General features: G+C 42.6%; 3 protein-coding genes across 3 annotated transcripts; 2 read left to right on the top strand and 1 right to left on the bottom strand.

Annotated features, from left to right (window-relative positions):
* Positions 1-749: 749 nt before the first annotated feature.
* On the top strand, positions 750-16486 carry cers5 (ceramide synthase 5). Its single transcript, XM_030375372.1, has 10 exons — positions 750-1230; positions 5977-6082; positions 7733-7863; positions 8055-8112; positions 8249-8299; positions 9198-9290; positions 10857-10985; positions 12087-12193; positions 13802-13958; positions 15480-16486. Exons 1-10 carry the CDS (start codon positions 1058-1060, stop codon positions 15648-15650), a joined length of 1176 nt encoding a protein of 391 aa, XP_030231232.1. The 5' UTR covers positions 750-1057; the 3' UTR covers positions 15651-16486.
* cox14 (cytochrome c oxidase assembly factor COX14) lies at positions 16191-16682 on the bottom strand. Its single transcript, XM_030375376.1, has one exon. It carries the CDS (start codon positions 16667-16669, stop codon positions 16493-16495), a length of 177 nt encoding a protein of 58 aa, XP_030231236.1. The 5' UTR covers positions 16670-16682; the 3' UTR covers positions 16191-16492.
* A 1573-nt stretch (positions 16683-18255) lies between these two features.
* bcdin3d (BCDIN3 domain containing) lies at positions 18256-19167 on the top strand. Its single transcript, XM_030375373.1, has 2 exons — positions 18256-18493; positions 18591-19167. Exons 1-2 carry the CDS (start codon positions 18293-18295, stop codon positions 19149-19151), a joined length of 762 nt encoding a protein of 253 aa, XP_030231233.1. The 5' UTR covers positions 18256-18292; the 3' UTR covers positions 19152-19167.
* The last annotated feature ends 91 nt before the right edge of the window (positions 19168-19258 follow it).

Here is a 19258-nt window from a genome sequence, read left to right as displayed (position 1 = left end):
TATCATGTACGAACTAAGCCACACAATGTTATTTAATCAAGAATATCTTTGGAGGTGGGTCCGTATCATGATCAGTTTCCATATGGAAAGAAGAATGTATTGGTTTTAGTAACACCTTCAATTGGATGACAATGGAGAAATAAATCCTATGATGCAACCACAGGATATCTTGAAACAGTGGAGAAGTGTCCCGTGACCCGTGTCTTGAGTATGACAAACTAATGGCTGCAGAGCCACTGCAAATCGTAGGGTCTTCCTCTATTGACCATGCATTGATTAATCATTCTTTGTTCCATGGCCACCATCCCTTGCATAGCTACTAAGCCAACTGCCCATTACTTTTCTAATAATAACATGATGCACCAATAGGCAAAGGTGCATCTATAATTAGATGGTAGAGTTTGCATAGCATTGCAGCTGCCTTATCATAGGTAACCTAAAGAAATCAAACATTCCTATCCAATATACAGTAGCCTGCAAAAAACATGCAAAAAAAATTTGGCTTTCAGCTCGGTTGGATTATTTAGTCATTTTAACTCCATAATTGTATGATGCAGTTTACTTTCGGGTTGGAACTAGATACATTTTCTCTGTCTTAATAAATGTAAATATCATTAAATCGCATATTTGTTCATATACCGTGAATGACCACTTGGTGGTGCCCTTCTCCCTTTAATCCGCACGTTACTTCAGGTCAACTATTTGATTTATTCCTGTTTCAGCAACTGTAGCGTCGTGTGTCTCTAAATCCGTAGTTCTGATTATTGGACTAATATAAGTCAACATGTTTAATAAAGGGGAACGCGGATCAATTCAAGGCACAAGTGATATGGTCATGAACACTGAATGGTCGTCTACCCATCACTTTTTGAGCGTCTTGCTCTAACCGTTGGGAGGCGGCACCGCCTTTACTTCCTCAATCCCAATCCTCCTTAGGGCGGTGGTTGGGGGCTGGGGACTCATCCATACCGGCCCCAGGGTAGAGACGGCATTCTAGGACTTTTTTTCTCCGAGAAACGAAAACTATTTGGAGGGTTTGGCGTTACGAGACTAAAGCATGGCTGCTCTTTCAGCCTGGTTTTGGAACGAACGGTTTTGGCTGCCGCACAACGTGACCTGGGCGGACCTCGCAGACCCGGCTCCCGGGGTGGAGTATCCTAAAGCCCGGCACTTGCTGTCCGCTCTACCCCTGGCTTTGTTGATATCGGTCGTGAGAATACTCTTCGAGAGGTTTGTATGCAACAATAATATAGGTCCCAAATTCTTAGACTAACTTTCACAATATGTTAGATATGGGGACTTGGTTCGCAGTTTTAGACCATACGAGTAATAAAATGTGATAAGCTATCAGCATCACTGGGCGCTGATGTGTTGCTCCTTCGTTCTTCCTTTCATTCGGTCTCCTCCATACAGCGGAGAGATGGATGTCTGTTACTAGATGGCGCGAAAGGAGGGAAACTGTATGTTGTTGTATTGATTAACGATCAGAACATTTGCATTACACAAAGTTTAGACCCATAGGCTAGCACATTGTGTGTCTTGGATGGCTGTTCAATTGCTAAGAAGAGCGCGCTCAAACACACGCGCGCGCGCACACGCACACACACACACCCTCTCACACACACACACACACGCACACACACACACACACACACACACACACACACACACACACACACACACACACACACACACACACACACACACACACACACAAGGTAGTTCAGCTTGAGCTATATATGTATACGTTCTTGTTTAGGATAACTTACTGTACTCTATGCTTATTTCCTTTATTCCAAACTTGTAACAACTGGTTCATAACTGGTGGAATTAATCATTATTAAGGAATATGTTCAGACCGAAACAAACTATTCATTGTAAACAAATCGCACAGTGGAGCCAAAGTGAAATACGCATGCCTCAGGTGTGTCCTCCTGGGATCATGCACGCCTATCAGATCCCTGGTGTTTGGTTCACCATGTGATATGCCCTGTGTTACATTCAAAGAGCTCGATGAAATAAGAAAACTACTAAGCTGTCTAGTGCCGATAGCGTTGGGGAAATGTATTGGGCCTTTGTGCTCAATGTTAAATTAGTAAGCTTCAGCCATTGAGCACCTCAAAACCATTCACTAAGAATTATTCATGTGTTTCAACGTTTACACACACACACACACACACACGCACACACGCACACTCGCACCCACACGCACACTCTTTGCTTGATAGACTTGCCTTAATAGCTGCACTTGATGACATCTAAAATTGTCATCTAGGCCCTATTTGTTTATGTTTTGTAATTTCATCTGCCCCATGGGCATTTATATACTCAAAATTGAATTTACCTAATACATTTGAAAGTATTAGAAGTATAATGAAAGTAGTAGGAAAAACGGTCTATGCGGTTTTAACAGTATCTGTTTTCCTGAATATAGCCTCGCAATAGCATTTGTTATCACCGTATCAAAAAACGATTCTTAGCCATGTGCAAGGCAGGCACTGTATATTTGTTTATTTATTAAATGAAAGCAGTGAATGGGATTCAACAAGTCAGTGCTCACATTACGATCTTCCCCATCCACCTTTCATACTCTTTTGAACGACGTCCACTGTATCTCTTGCCTCCTTAAATGGCTATGGGAAATGAACAATCCCCTAAACCCACCCGGGAAATAGAAAAAGGTAGAAGATTCCCCGAGAAGGGACCCTACTTTAAGAGTCCGATGTCCGCACAGCAGGTAGTCCGTTAAAATGTACTGTCGACAAGGCCTGCGCCTAGTTGTTAGACGTCAGAGAGTAAGAGAAAACACGACTGTGTTTATTAAGCCATTGCATCTAGAGCCGGGGTAACGGGGTTGGTGAAGGCGCAACGAGAGACAAGGTTCTGAGTGGCTGTTGCTCGGTTGGGCTCACCGGGCCATGTCTCACTTGCTTTCTTCCGTTGCCAAGACGCCGGTGAGGCAGATGTAGGGCGAGGGGTCGATGTTATCAGAAACCATTTACTGCTACCGCTGAAGGGCGTTGCGCAGGCCAGATATTGGGCTCATTCATTCACCCATAAGTGGAAAGAAATTACAGCCGAGCTTGGATTCCTTATTGCCCTTCACGTCGAAGGATGCAAAGCCATGGATGGATGTTGAGCGAGACACATGCATACGTTGCACGTGATGTCTCTGTCACCCACACTGAAACCCTCACTCACATCTTTCAACGTCATCAATACCCGGTGTTTACACCATGAATACGTGTACTCACATATATCCATGAGCAATTCGTAGCAAATATGTGCAAACTATAGCTGTTTCATGGTCTAAATATTATGAATCCTCATCATAATATTGAATCCTCCATGCAGATGACCAAATTGAACAACTGGTAAAACATGATCATTTTTAATGATTCCACCACTTCCAAATCTCTTATCATATCCAAGACACTTTTTAAAATAACTTTATTTTCACCAATTGCATTAGGCCTTATTGTGTGATCATATTCCTGGCGCTTGGCAATGAGTTTGATGAACAACAGTCAGGCTACTTTCTCCGCTCAGCCCCCCAAGCCTTACTAAGCCGTGTCATGGGTTGAACGGTGAACCACAAACAATGATGTGTACTGGATAACACTAAGCTGGCTTCTTGAGCTTCTGTTGCTAGTGGTTGCGTTTGGCCTTGGTGACCGACCAAATGGTCCAAGGTCTGGCATCGCTAGATCCTGACCTGTTGCAGGTGTATGTCGCCCGAGGGCGATATATACAAAAACGAAGAGTCTTTAAATCTTTAAATCTTACTACTCATGAATGTGCGCTGACCAAACCCATTCCCAACCACAGCTGGATTCTCCTCCCTGTAGGGAACGTACTGTCATCATTTTTGGGGGGAGTTGAAGCCGAGGCGAGCCTCGGGAACGTTTGTTTTCAATGGAGAACCAGATAGTGAAGGTACATGCAGGCCTAAGCAAAGGCCGGGCGATTCACAGCGATGAGATAAAAAAAATAACGTGTGAGATTGTTATATATGGTGTTGGCCACAAACAAAATTCTGAATTCTGATCGCTCGTAATTCGATTCAGTGTTGTGGCGCTGCAGCCAGTGTCATGTTTCCACCAGTAGAAAAAAGGTGTTGTGCCTCACAGAGACAAGGACACACTCTGTGTGACTCTCCCAGCTTTTGTTGCCCTTTACAGAACCTGCCCTTTCCATTGTTTTATAACTAGGCCAATACTTGACAAGCTGGATCTGTGAATTCATTCATTATCTAATTCCAGTATCTCAGTGGGTTCACAATTATATGTTTCATTAAAAAAATTATATAGATGCCTGCAGTTGTTATTGTTCATATTGGAGTTTTTCCTAGTATGATCCTATATGGCTCTTCATCTGCGTTATCTTCTACTGTCTTCTAATAGCTTTGGTCATGAAACTGGTCATACCCCCCCCCCCCCCCCCCCCTCAACACACACACACACACACACACACACACACACACACACACACACACACACACACACACACACACACACACACACACACACACACACACACACACACACACACACACACACACATCTCCACACCATCTTCAGGCGGTCTTGTCTCCTAACACCATGTCATCATGGTCCATGTCTCAGGAGTCACCACCTGGGCGACAGCGGCCCTCGGGGTAGAGGTTGTCTGGCAACCAGTAAGGGTAGATCCTCGGCTCCTCCCGGCTCGGTGTCGAGGGGTCCCTGAGCAGGACACCTGCTCCTGACGACTGGGCTGTTGCATTGCAGGGTCGACACTGCTGTCGTAGTACGATTGTGTTGGGAATGATGTGAGGCAATAATGGTATGAAGCCATTTGATTGGCCACATGTCCGACACCGCAGTGTCTTTTCTGACACCGCCGCGGCGCCGCCTGTGTATGAATGTGCATTTGAATTGGTACATTTGAGGCGATAATTGGCACTCTGTGTGTGGACACAAGTCTTAAAAGTGAATGGATGGAGTCCCTTTTTACCGCTTATATTTTGCCACTAATGCCATAGGAGGTCTATACACATTTCGGCCTGGCCAATATGAACTATTTTTGATGCTTTTCTCCAATAGTATTTTGAGGGGGATTGGCTGAACTACTCTTTCTTTACAACAACTCAACAGGAAAGGTCAGCCCTAGCTTTTCTATAGCACAATTCACAGTGCAATCTCAGCCCGTCTGGTCAATATTTGTCCTTTTATTATGTCCTTTTCTTTGCAACAAGGTTGCATTTTGGAGAAAAGTATGCTTGTTCTGAGCAAATAGACTGCGTTTTTGAATACCTGATGAAAATGTAGCCCACTGGAATGTGTATGGTTATTTGATCTTTGCATATTGTTTGCATTAGATAAGTTCCTTTTACCCTTGACATGTTATATTGCACACCTAGTGTTTCATAGTTTCTGACCATGAACTGATCTATAAATGAGAGCCTGTTTTCTGCTCAGTGGCCAATATTTAAGAATAAAGGTTATAATAAGGGTTTACTATATTATATAAACCAGTTTAATTCCAATTATTATTTTAGTGTAAAGAGAAAGACACCATCATCACTGTCTTTGACTAACATGAGCAACCTGAGACGAGACAACTTCTCTGCGTGAAAACCAAAACGACGAGGCCTCAGGCGTTACAACTGCTTTCAACTCCCCTTTGTGTTCTGTTTGCCACTGAACGGTAATTTGGTTTCAGCGGTCCTGAAATGTATTAGGTGCAGCACCAGTGAGATGTTGACCAGGTCTTATCCACAGCTGTGATCTGTGCTGATATTCAATGAATGCCACAAACATTTCCTGCAATCAGATACTTCCTCCAACGCCACTGTCACTCATCAAAAAGCTAAGAACAAGCTTCATAGCCTTCTAGGTCACAAGGGCTTCATCTTTGTATTTATGGGTATCAGTGGTAACCCAAGCATAAGATTGACTGACTGGATGTGTTTTCTTTCTTCCATCACTGTGACAGATATGTGGCCAGCCCCTGTGCCCGGAGCCTCCATCTCCAGGCAGAGATCAGCTGGAGGGCCCAGCCCAACGCTGTGCTGGAGAAGGTGTACATGTCCATCACAAAGGTAGAATGTTCTCCCTGTGGCTCGCCAGTTAATCTAACAACTCTTCCCTGTTTTCTTCTTTTGAAGTGTTGGGAACTGCAGCAGGACTAACATCAGAATCGCTTCCATGCATGTTGATTTGCAAAGGCATAAAAATAACCTTTTTGGTCAAAGTCAATGTCAATGTCAATGTGTAGGACCTATTTGTCCAAGCGTCTTCCATTGCATTGTGCGTATTTGTAGTTGGTGTATTCCTTCATTCAGCTGGTTCAGGCAGAGCAGAAGGATTGCGGAAAATATGCACTCGTCATTCTTGATGAAGTGACAGGGCTTTAATGGATTACTTATGTGGAAGTCAAGCCTTCACATTTGGGATTCATAATGAATCCCAAACAAAAGCGATATTGGTCGACGCTGCCACCCAAAGGACATCATTTGGGTCACAAAGTTGCAAACTGGTCTCTGCCCTGGCAAACATGCCCGCTCCCCGTTCACAACATCCACTTTGATTGGCCTGTCACACCCGCTTCAGCTACCTGTTCATTGGCCGCCCACGGTCCTCGCATGGTAAAACACAGCAAACAAAGGGAAGGGTTAGGATTGGCTGTGCTGCACACACACACCCATACATGCCCCGGGGCAATGAGCTTTAACAACATAAGCCATTCTGTAATTGTTTTATTTAATCAGGGGCTTTAGGCTATGCTAACTGGAAGGAGGCGTGATAGAGGATTCACACTCCTCTCCCATGTGCAGGTTTGAAGATGCATGCGGGGAACTTGATTTGATAGTGGTTTTGTAAAGCGCAAGGGTGAAGCTAAATTGACTTTATTGAGCGGTCTGCTCCAAAGCTTTATACTTTAGTTAAAAATGGTCCTGCCGATGGTTCTCTCTTCTCACTTAAACAATTGGTTCCTTCTAAGTTTAGACACTTCAAAGTGATTAAGCAAAGACAAGTAAATGGTGTAGTTGAAGTAAGGCAGTAGATAACAATATTGAAGCTCTTTAGTGCTGCTTATTTATATGTTCTGGCCGTGGTTCAGTGGCAGTTTCAGTTTTTGTTGCCTAACAGCTACGTGCGCCAGGAGGAACCGTGAAGGAAATGTTTACGTGTCGTGTGATTCTGGCAGCCAGAACCACACAATTAAAACAGGGGAATCAATCAAAGCAAAATAATATTATCCGCTTGCAACGATCTTCTCTATTTGTTGCTTTTATCACTTCTTATTTCCACCACATTGAGTTCAAGAAGTGTCCTGTATAAATGAAATCAACTATCAAGATTATTCTCATGAATATTGAGTCACGTTATGTGGAGCAATTTCAGGGAATCGTGTGAACAGGACAGTCCTGAACATGAACAGGCATGGAGGAAAACACTGACTCAGTTATCTTTCACATCAACCTGCATTTGAATAACCGTTTGATAAGAGTTTCAGTTTGAATTCTCATGACTTTTTTATAGTTTTTTGCGATTTGACACGTTTTGGAAAGGTGGTTTGATTTTGGGGTCCTTTTTTATTTACATCTTGAAAATCCAATTAGCCCCTGTAGCCCCCCACAGTATCTCCCCAGTCCCGACTGTAGCTCCCTGTACAGGTTGTGTCTCATTGTTTTCCATCTGACTTGTTTCTATTCACCCCTGCGGATCATTCCGGTTCAACCCAACAGGACCCAGACCCGCGCCACCTGGATGGCCTCTCCAAGCAGCTGGACTGGCAGGTGAGGAAGGTCCAGCGATGGTTCAGACGCCGCAGGAACCAGGACAAGCCCAGCACGCACACCAAGTTCTGCGAGAGCATGTGAGTGCTTCTATACTCAGTGGGGTTAGCTTTTGAGTGGTCGATTTGGTTTGTTGGTAGATTGGTTTTGCTCAATGGTTGGGTGGTGGTGAGGGACTTGCAGAGGTGTTTGAAAAAATGCGGATAATCTTTTTTCATGTTTGCATAGATTGCTTCACTAAGAGCTTCATTGTCTGTTTTTTCCTCATTAGGTGGAGGTTAACATTTTATCTCTGTATATTTACCTATGGAATCCAGTTTCTTTGGCGGGTAAGTAAGCCAGTCCGTGGGTCAAGTGTGTACTTGGGGAAAGTTGCTTATCAACAGCAAAGTGGTCTTGTTTGTTGAGCTCGTTAGTTCATCTGTTTGATGAACTAACGAGCTCCTCTCTGTGTGTCTGTCCCAGTGCCCCTGGATGTGGGACACGAGGCACTGCTGGTACAACTATCCATATCAGGTGAGATGCAGCTTGAGATGCACAGCAAAGCCCCCTTAACCCAATACCCTCATCCTCCTCCTCATCGTCATCCGCTTATCCGCCATCCTCTATTTACTCCAGCCACGGAAGGAAGTGGGAACTTCCAGGTTCAGAAAGGATAACATTGCAGTTTTATACCAGTAAACTATTTTGGATTGGGGTTGAATGGTAGAAACACAACTGGTGTTATGCTAGATAACAGATTAAGATGTTGCTGGGCTCTCAACTTTGAAAACCTAAACTTTCCAACACTGCACAAACAATACATCCATAGATTTGTTTAGAAAATTATTTTAGTGGAGTCTTTTGATTTTCTGCTTTACTGGGGGAGAGGAGGAAGTACGCAGATTTGTGAATAACGTAAAAGAAGTCTGGCAGGTTTTTCATCTTTTGGTGAGGGTAACCTGAAATGCCATTATTATTTGGCTGTTCGTGAGTTGGAAACATCTTATCATCAATTTCCATCTGCCCAACTTTCAGTCGCAGTACGCACCTACTATGAGTAATAACAGCGGTCCAGTTTTGAGGGTAAATCGTATTACACTCACAGGTTCCTCCTGTGTCATTGTGACATTCTTTCTATTGTTGCCATCCATTTCCTTCTCTTTAGCATTCCTTCTCTTTAAAACCTTCTTTAAGTCCCCCCCGAGCAGTACAGTTTATATGTGTCCAACGTGGGCCTGAGTCCTCTATCCGGACTGCCATCTCACCTGGTGAGCGGCTTTCTGACCCCCTGAAGTTTAACCTGACTGTCATCCAGGCGCAAAACAACCCAGAAAGGGACAGGATTGGATGAGATAAATCGTATGATCGACTGAGGATCAGGCTTTGGGGGATGAGGCTTATATGTTGTGTTGTTTTAACTGTCTCCACATAGGTCCTGACTCCAGGGCTGTATTACTACTATGTGATGGAGCTGGCCTTCTATTGGTCGCTCATGTTCTCCCAGTTTACTGACATTAAAAGGAAGGTAAGAGCTGTGCGTTTGGGTGTACGTAAACGTGATCGTGTGTGTGTGTGTGTGTGTGTGTGTGTGTGTGTGTGTGTGTGTGTGTGTGTGTGTGTGTGTGTGTGTGTGTGTGTGTGTGTGTGTGTGTGTGTGTGTGTGTGTGTGTGTGTGTGTGTGCGTTTTAATGTGTTTGGGTGTGTTTATGTTTGCGTGTGTGTACATGCGTTCATGCTTTCGTGCATGTATTACCAGTGGCTGTGGAAAATATGGTGCAGGTTCCATTGTGGTTCCCTGGGGGAGGTCCAGGGCACCCCCGAATAATCATTGAGACGCAATGATGCCAAGTCTAAGCCTGATGCTCAGGGCGAGAGAGAACAGTATTTCCCTCATAATGTTTTGCAGAATGAAAACCTGAAATTGAACAGACTTTTGAACTGAGCTTGTTATTAATTTGTGGTAAGCTTGGAATATGAATTCAGGACATAGAAAGAGCCATAAGCGTTTGTATGATGGCATACATTCAAAAGTGTAGGTACAAACACATATTCATTAGTATATTTGTGTTGTTAAGGCCACAAGGGTGAGCTTTGAAGATATTGGAATTTAGCCAGCACTTTCCATGATTTGACCTCTGTGTAACCTCTGGTACTCCCACCGTCATGACGTCTTTGTTCTAAGAAACTTTAACCCAACCATCATTTATGTTCAAGAGGCCTGGGCCTCTCAACTTTGAAGACTTTAACATTGAATAGATAGGAGGTTTAAAGATCCTTGGGCTATCTTATACAGAACTACTAGTGTCGAAATCGGACTGGGCAATTTACATTTTGCCCAGGTTGTGGTATTATACAACAGACTGAAATATATCAGGTTTATTTTTATGTGAAAATAATATATTAGTCCTATGTGTTAATTTCCTAATTGTTAGAATCATAACAGCAGACTGTTGTGAAGACCGGGAAGAGAGAGGAGACACACCCCCATTTCTTTTTATTTCACCACTAAGTTGGCAGTACCTGTATGAAATATGTCCACACATACTCAGAGAAGGAAATGGTTAGAGCCACAATGAACCCTTTGTCAAAAACAGGTGCCACTCATAACATTAATGATGGGTTTGCCCCTTTTATGTTAGTTGCTGCAGACAAAACAACTGTTGCATAAAAGTAATGTAATGCGAACCAGGGCACGGGCAGTACACTAAACTAGTCAAGATATCACACATTGAAAATTGCTGATGCCGCCCAATGTTAATTTTGGGGGCTTCCCCTGTCTTTATAAATGCTGTGCCCTTCACAACATGTACATGTTAATGTTTGAAAGCTATGTATTAATGTAATTCTTTATGTATATTTGTATTTGTCAATTATTAGCTGATACTTTACCATAGTAGTACAGTAATACTGTATAAACACAATCAGGAGTTTAGTGGTGTTAAAACCCCAGTGTAATCCATACTACATACATGCATACATACAAGCATAGATTTATGTCTGCAAGGCATGATCAGTGACACACACACACACACACTCACACATACACATTCATGCATGTTGACGTGCATTTGTCCCCCTGTTTTGTGTGCAGGACTTCCTGGTCATGTTCATCCACCACATGGCCACGGTGAGCCTCATCAGTTTCTCCTACGCCAACAACATGCTGCGTGTGGGCAGCCTGGTCATGAGCGTCCACGACGCCTCCGACTTCCTGCTAGAGGTCAGTCTGCCGTCCAACGGCCGCCGGCCGATGACAAAGGGCCTGATTGTCCTCCGATCTGAAATTGTGAAGGAAAAGTCAGCGCTGCTCTAAGTGGAACTAAAGTGTGTCATGGAGTCAGAGAACCAGCACTCTGTTAACCGAGGCAAAAGTCATTCATTTAGAGAAATAGTACTTTGTGAACTGAAACTAAAACAAAACACCAACAAACTTGTAACGGAAACTAAAAGGTCAGCAACCCTATGATTTCTGACAGTGCACATTGTTTCAATGGGGTCTCTCTTTGAAGGAATAATCATATGGTGTTTGATATTTTGCCATTAGAGGCAATCTCAAATGCTTCCACTTGGAAAGGGACAGACATCGGTAGGCGGACACATTAAACACTGGCAGGTGCTGTGTGGCCAGCCCTGCTCTCCTTCCAGCTATGGATCACGGGGCTAACAGTCCATGTTAAAATACCCTATCAGAGCCTGCGTACATTGATTGCGTCATATTGAGAACTGGATCTATTTTCAAAACTCGATAATTTTATTTCCACTGATGTAGTTCCATAAAGAATCCCCATTATGTCGTAGAGTAGAGGATGAGAGTCTAATGGATTTTGCCCTCATGTCCAAAACCTTTTCTCTTTAACAATCTCGTTAACAGATGTAGTGACACACCTCTCTGGGTCACTTGATTAGTGTGATCATATTAGCTGTTGTCTGAATAGGGATGTGATGACATGGAATTTAAAAAAGATGAGGTTATATCTGTGACTTAGAATACCCTTGTGTTTAACCTAATCCAACAATCATTTGTCACCCTTTCTTTTGATTATGTGTTGGTTGTGTGTTAGATACAAGTAATTGGCTATAAAAAACTATTTCCAACATCCGAAAGGACACTAATGGCGTCCATGGTGATACTAATAAAAACATTGTGCTGATATTTAACTTCAGGAGGGCTTCTGGAGGTAGGATATGTGAATATCTTGGATGAGTTTTCTGGAATTACTTGTAGTTTGCCTTCTGCAACTGGATCGGTTTTAGGGGCGAGGTTCTCCATGAACTGCTGATGTGTCCAAATGTGTTGCTTATTTCTGCTTTTCTCCAACAGGCAGCCAAGCTCGCCAACTACGCCCAATACCAGCGCCTCTGTGACATCCTATTCATCCTCTTCAGTGTTGCCTTCTTCCTCACGCGCCTCGTCATATTTCCATTATGGTCAGTGTTGTGAAGTGTTGTGGGTGACAGAAACATTGTACCATGGACATGAATATCATACTCATCCTACTTCTCTATAATGTTTGTTTCCGTCTATTATCACAAAAATAAACCCCCATCAACAACATCGTACTACATTGGAGATGAGAAGCCAGGCGCCTCGGGACTCTTATTTACTACCTCTGTCTGAAAAGCTGGTGTAACTCTATTGGGCAGTTCAGTGTTATACAATTAACGCTACATCCGCAAATCAATGGGCATGCCCATTGAGAGTGGAGGGGCGGGGGGAGGGGGTCGATCCCACAGAGAGAGGCTGCCAGCTGCAGAGCTGATCTGCTATAGCCCCGGGGGCCATAGGGAGCATGTTTTAGACCCAGGTAACCTGAGCAGCCGTATTGGGTGTCGAGGTGCTGCAGATTGGGAGGGGGGGTGGGGCTGGATAATAACGTCACATTGGAATGGAAATGCACACCTCAGCTTGGATGTGTATGCGGTGGAAAGGTGCAAACCGCTCCTCTCACTGCTGTTGTTGGGGGAAGGCGGTTCATTTGAAGGCCAGCCTGCAGGCAGGCACCCCTACCTGGTGGAACATTTGAAAAAAAAAAGGAAAACTTAAAAGATACAATGGAGAGGAGAAGGGTCTCAGGAATGTGTGGTTACTGCAGGACAGGTGCGGTTTGGACTGACACGATCCATACACAAAGGTAGGGGTCTTGTCTCAGACGTGGGGTGAGATCCAGCGTTGAAACCCGAACTCTTTAAAGCAGGCCTGTATAGGATGAGAGTGTTGCGCATCACACTGTCAGTGTCATGGTACACGGTGAGTACACAAAGAGTTAATTGCAATACATGTTTCAACGGCCCGTAGGTCAAACCCTGCCATGATAGCCATTTGTTTTTCCAGTAAGCCTGTCTTGCTAGTGGATTGTAACCTGAGGAAGTGGGCCAGGCATTTATCAATATTTAACTTTATTATTGCCCTTGCTCTGCTTGCTGGTTAGGGCATAAAAGAATATATCAACAACCTTTACTGGTTTTATTATACTGTCAACCTTTACTGACAGTAATCTCATTCAAAGAAAATCCCAGGAAAGGCTGTCTGCTTTCACTTCCCCTAAAAGTGAAAGTGTGTCATTTTGTCGAGGGCATAGCATTTATCAAGTAAATATTTTAATAATTTATTAAATATTAATTTGGCTGGGACAGTACATCAAATCAATCAAACATTTTAGTTCACCCTTAAAATGTAAAGATTTCCGAGTTAGCTAAGAGACAAATTTGCATCTGTAGTAATCACCTGATATCCCTTTCTATTTGGACACAATAATAATAATATGATAATGAGTCATAATCATCAAAATGATATATATATATATATATATATATATATATATATATATATATATATATATATATATATATATATATATATATATATATACATATAATATATATATATATATATATATATATATATATACATATAATATATATACATATATACATATATACATATGTTTACTGGTAGATGGTTAGATGGATGGATGGTACTTCAATTGAAAATCATATATACTATTCCTGCTGTACTTAGTTTGTCTTTCCTTCCAGGATCCTGAACACCACTCTGTTTGAGAGCTGGGCCATCATCGGCCCGTACCCATCCTGGTGGCTCTTCAATTCCCTGCTGCTGGTGCTGCAAGTGCTCCATGTCATCTGGTCCTACCTGATAGCACGCATAGCCCTCAAAGCTATGCTCCGCGGCAAGGTAAGCCCCAGCCCAGGGCAGGCCACCGACTTACCAACCCTAACCCTAACTACCAGAAAGCATGTAGATGATTGAGACCATTTGAAGAAGGTGAAGTTGTCAGTGAACAAAATACGTTTTTACACTACTTTTCCAATGCTTAAATCATCCATAATTCCATTTTGTTCCTTGAAATCTATTTGTTACTAATTTGTGTAACTAATGTTCCTCATATGAAATCTTTAAAATATCTTGAGATCTATCAGGAAAGTCCCACGAAACATCTGATTTGGGTTTTCTGTTCCTGTAGGTCATTGGATGTGATACATTGTGCCGTCACTTACTGTTTATTGACCCCACACACTCATTCAATGGAAGAAAATTTGCAAATTAATTGCACCTTTTTGGTCGCCAAAGATGCCTGCATATTGAACTGCTTTGGCAGCATATATATAAGAAATATTATTTTCCCCATATTTTCCCCCACCTAGGCCATCAAAAAACCAATTAGGATGCACTATGTCAATCCTAATGGTTTGTGATTAATTGGTTTGTGATTTATTTGTGATGGACGTAGTCCCTGACAGCTATAGTGACATGTTCTGATTTATAGTTATAACTATTAAGAATTTATCTGTCTTTAGATATTTTTCTGAAACGGCAGCCACAAAGCTTGATTTAAAAAATAAGAACGAAATAAAATACAAAAGAAAATGTTGCACATTGATGTAGTGTAGCTGGCTAACACATTTTGCAACCATATATTTCACACTACAATACCATGACCTTGCTGTGAGATGCATGTAACTGTATGCTTTCAATCTCTTCTGAAACGGTTGCTCGTTTCTCATTCCTCCTGCAGCGTCTGATTCCTCTGGGATCAGAGATCATGTGTGTTTCTTTGTCTAAATCCGGTGACTCCTGCTCGTCTTATCTCTGCTTCTCTTCCTTCGCTCTTGTCTGCTTGACAACATTTGACCTTCTTTGTGCTGTAAGTTTCCCTTTCATTCCATCTGTGGGGCTCCCTTTCCATCTATGTATTTATAATGTATTAATATGTGGCGCCATACTGCCATCTTGTGATTAAACTCGGCACACTAAATATTTGCAGGACTTTCTTAGGTTTTGGTTTGCAGGTTAGTACAATGGAGAAACTCCCATTGGTGCCCCGCACCAATGGGGTGTTGGGGGCCAGTGGTGTAGTTGGTAGTAGAGGTGTGAATGTTCCTCCAACTGTCTTAATTTCTGTTCTAGAAAACTGGATTATGTTAGAAAAAGGAAATAATGCTGTGAAGTCAGTCGGCCTGGTCCCTATTCCCCCTTGACCATCCAATTTGAGACCCAATTCCCTCCAAGAACATCGACCCTGGAAATTCCCCACTAGCTAACTCTATTGGATGACAGAAAAAGCAATTTATCGTAGCAATGCAACAATGTCCTTATAAACAACATGTGATGGAAAGTTTGCACTAAGCTGAAAAACACGTCCCTGAGTCAGGGGCATGGCTGAGGAGTTGCTTCTTCTTTCTTTTGGCCTGCCAGGTGAGCAAGGACGTGCGCAGCGACATCGAGAGCAGCTCGGAGGAGGAGGGAGAAGCGGCTAGGGCCTCCGTCGCCCGGGCCGTGCCCCACAACCCTCACTCTCCCAAGGCCGAGAACGGCACCAACGGCCACTGCACCTCCACTCAGTACATGAACCACAGTGGCTGGTGACCTCCTCCTCCCCCCACCCACCTCACCCTCTCATACATGGCAACCACAGCCACACTAACATGCTGCCATGGAACAGCAGAAGGACCTTGAGGCCAGACACTGGGTTATAAAAATAACATAACATTTACCTTAATTACTTTATAGTGAGGGGGTAGAGGAGGGTAAGTCGACGACGGAAGTTTAACATCTGTTGAAAGAATGATTTGTATATCCTGTTATTATGGCATTTGATTAGTCGTGTTTGTCTTAATGGCGAGTTCTGCTGCAAATTGCTTGCTTCTGGGTTCTCTTCCAGTTTTATTGGTCAGATGAATTTGGGTTGTTTTGCTTTTTAAACACATTATATAGATAGATAACTTTGTTTAAGATTTTATGCTACTTATGTTTAATATTGCGGTCACTGCCTTTTGAAATATCCAGGATTGAGAAATGTACATCTACAGTATCATATACTTCATTAAGTGCCTTGTAAAAAAAACTAATTGTATTTCTTTATGTGTCATTTGTGTATATGTTTCTTACCTCCAAAGAATAGACATGTTTATTGGTTGACAATTATTATTTATTTTACAACCAATCATATCATCTTGCAATTATTGAGGACAATTGGTGTTCATAAAACAGATATGATTGGCAATATTTTCACCACTGGTACACTCTTTTAAACTGTTTGTCGTCATAGTTACAATAATTTAGTATGCAACGGAAACAATTCAACTACCTTTGGCATGGGCATTACCATGACTTACAGTAGATTTGTGTCCATAGATAAATCTTCAAGACTTTGTCATGGTCAAACCAAACAAGAATAACAATTTCAATGAAAACTGAAAGTAGTCCATCTAGTCTTTCATCACTTCTGTGTCCTGGTTTTCTGCAGAAATCTGGAGCTGTTTCTGTTTCTGCATATAGCGGTATCCTCGCAATACACACAGGTAACCACCATAGACCGTCAGCAGCATCATTGATCCAGAAAAGGCCCGATATCCATAATCAGCCACTCGCTTTCCAAAAGCCATGGTGAGACCGATCCTGATGGAATTAAACGCAAATTGCAGGTTACACTTTCATCCAATCAAATAAGGTCAACAATTGCTAGAAATACTGCAAGAAAAGCATTTGAGATTCAATTACTAATGTAAAGAGGTATTTGATTTAATTTCTGCCTCTAGGGGTCTCTCAATCAGAACAATATCAATATACATTGTGAAGCAGTTGGGGAAAATGGGAGTTGTTATGTCTTCCCAACAATTGCCTGTGAAAAATCTATCTGGACGCTACTAAGGCAGAAATCATGTTTGACATTCAACAGATATTCATGTTCTGAATAACAGCGATGTGACAGGCTGTAATCTTAAATTCAAAAATTCTGACTAAAGACGTGACCGCCCGTGTGAGCCAGCTGTGTCTAGCGGTGTATACCTGCAAAGGAAATGGGCATTGTTCGATCAATATTTAATCACAATAGGCGATGGCGAACCCTTCCGGGGAGATATCATTCCAACAGTTGTGAGTAAGATAAGCCATACGAGCCGTTAGAAAATTAGCCTTTTCCTGTATTTTAGTGACATCACAAGTGGGAGTTTTCCTCCTAGATGTACGCTGGATAGATTAGTCTACCCAGTGCACTCTAGCAAATATTGCTTTTCTATCCATCATACATAGAGGTGGACATCCCACTTGTGGGGTCACAAAAACACATGGCAAAAACACTCACACCTGGTTGCATAATGTGGGGCTATGTCCGTTGTCCATGTATTTGTAAAAAAGGTAGAGCTAATAAATGCGTTGGGCGCATCTTTAGGATTAGATATGAATTTAACCACACACACACCGACACACACACACACACACACACACACACACCGACACACACACACACACACACCGACACACACACACACACACACACACACACACACACACACACACACACACACACCTTTCAGACGGATACTTTACTTTCTATTTAATGACCATTCCAAGTTAAATGTATGTGTGGAAGAAAATGCATTAGCCTGGTGTCTGGCATGCAACATGCCGTTACCGTGAATAAAACCACGTTTTTTATGGGGTTTGAACATTGTTGGAAACAATTGGGACAATGCACATAGGGAAAGTCGTTGTAAGATTTCTGAAGGCGGAAATGTTACATATAAACATTTGAACGACTAACACCTGACACAAGGATCCGACCTTGCAGCAAAGCCATAAAAAATCTTAAAACAAGTATTTTTATATTATAAACATTCAGCTGCAGGTATAAGTTTGGACACTGGTTTTTGAGTTCAATATTAGAGATAATACTCTCGCAAGGATGGAAAACACATGACATTCCCTCCAACGCCACAGAAGCTAGCTTACACAACAGCATCCTTCAGTATACATTCACACATCAGGTCTCTCAAATAGTCAAATATATACAGCACAACATTATGCATTGTTATCTTCCATAATGAAAACACGCTGAAAGCCGTTACTTACCTTTGTGTTTATACAACTAATAACCAAAAGAGTCTTCACCTTCAAAGCAGCACAGTGCAGACGTCGACAACTACGGGAGCACATGCAGGACAAATTATCTTCAGGGGAGCTTCAGGTGGCTGTTTCTAGTCGGACTTGTTTAGAATGCGCACACTACAATGGCAGCATACGAGAAGGATAACGTGGACAATGATTTAAATGATCCAGGTGCTGCTCCTTATGGCAACTTTATAAACTATTACACATTTAATCCACCTGAAAACCGTTTAAGTTTGCTGCCTAATACACTCTTTCAAGATTTAGGATACAGAGACATTCACCAAACTATGTTGATGCTCGACGTAGGATGTAATTCTGGGGTATGTTGCACATGGCTCTATTAAATTTATATGCAAGTAACCGTCAGGTCGAGTGTTTGATTATCCAAAATATGTTTTTTCTATTTCTAATTTTTAGGACCTGAGTGTAGCTCTGTACAAACATTTTGTGCTGACACCAGAAAAGGACGAAAGCTCAAAACCCAGGGCAGCTCACGTCCTGGGTTTCGATTTGGACGAGAGCCTCATTCAGCGAGCTCAAGAGACAAATCCGCTTCCCGAAAACATTTCCTTTATTCCTCTAGATATCGCCAAGGATCCCTCAAGCCAGGATCCACTGCAGGACTACCTCAAACGACATGGGTGTGCCCATTTCCATTTGTGTTTCTGTTTTGCCGTCACCATGTGGATCCACTTGAACCACGGAGACGTAGCTCTGTTAAAGTTCCTCTCTCGGCTTGCGTCCCTAAGCCAGCATATCGTCCTGGAGGCTCAGCCCTGGAAGTGCTATCGCTCTGCGGCCCGTCGGCTGCGGAAGCTTGGCCGCTCCGACTTTGAACACTTCAAGAGTTTGAAGATCAACGGGGATGTGGCCGACCATGCTAGGAAACATTTGGAGACACAATGCAGCATGGAGCTTATCCAGAGCTTTGGCAGCACCACCTGGGATAGAAAGTTGCTTCTCTTCAAACGAAAATAAAAATCCCCTCCAATGATGTGCTTGTGGGCCAGTAGATTTGTCAAATATGATATTGTTGGAAAAGCAAACCCCTTTTAGTTATTAAATATTCAAGTACAGGTTTAGTG

Source organism: Gadus morhua, chromosome 13 (genome assembly GCF_902167405.1).
Source record: "Gadus morhua chromosome 13, gadMor3.0, whole genome shotgun sequence".
NCBI lineage: Eukaryota > Metazoa > Chordata > Actinopteri > Gadiformes > Gadidae > Gadus > Gadus morhua.
Note: the sequence above shows the minus strand (reverse complement) of the source record. Positions and strands in the feature narration are given on the sequence as shown.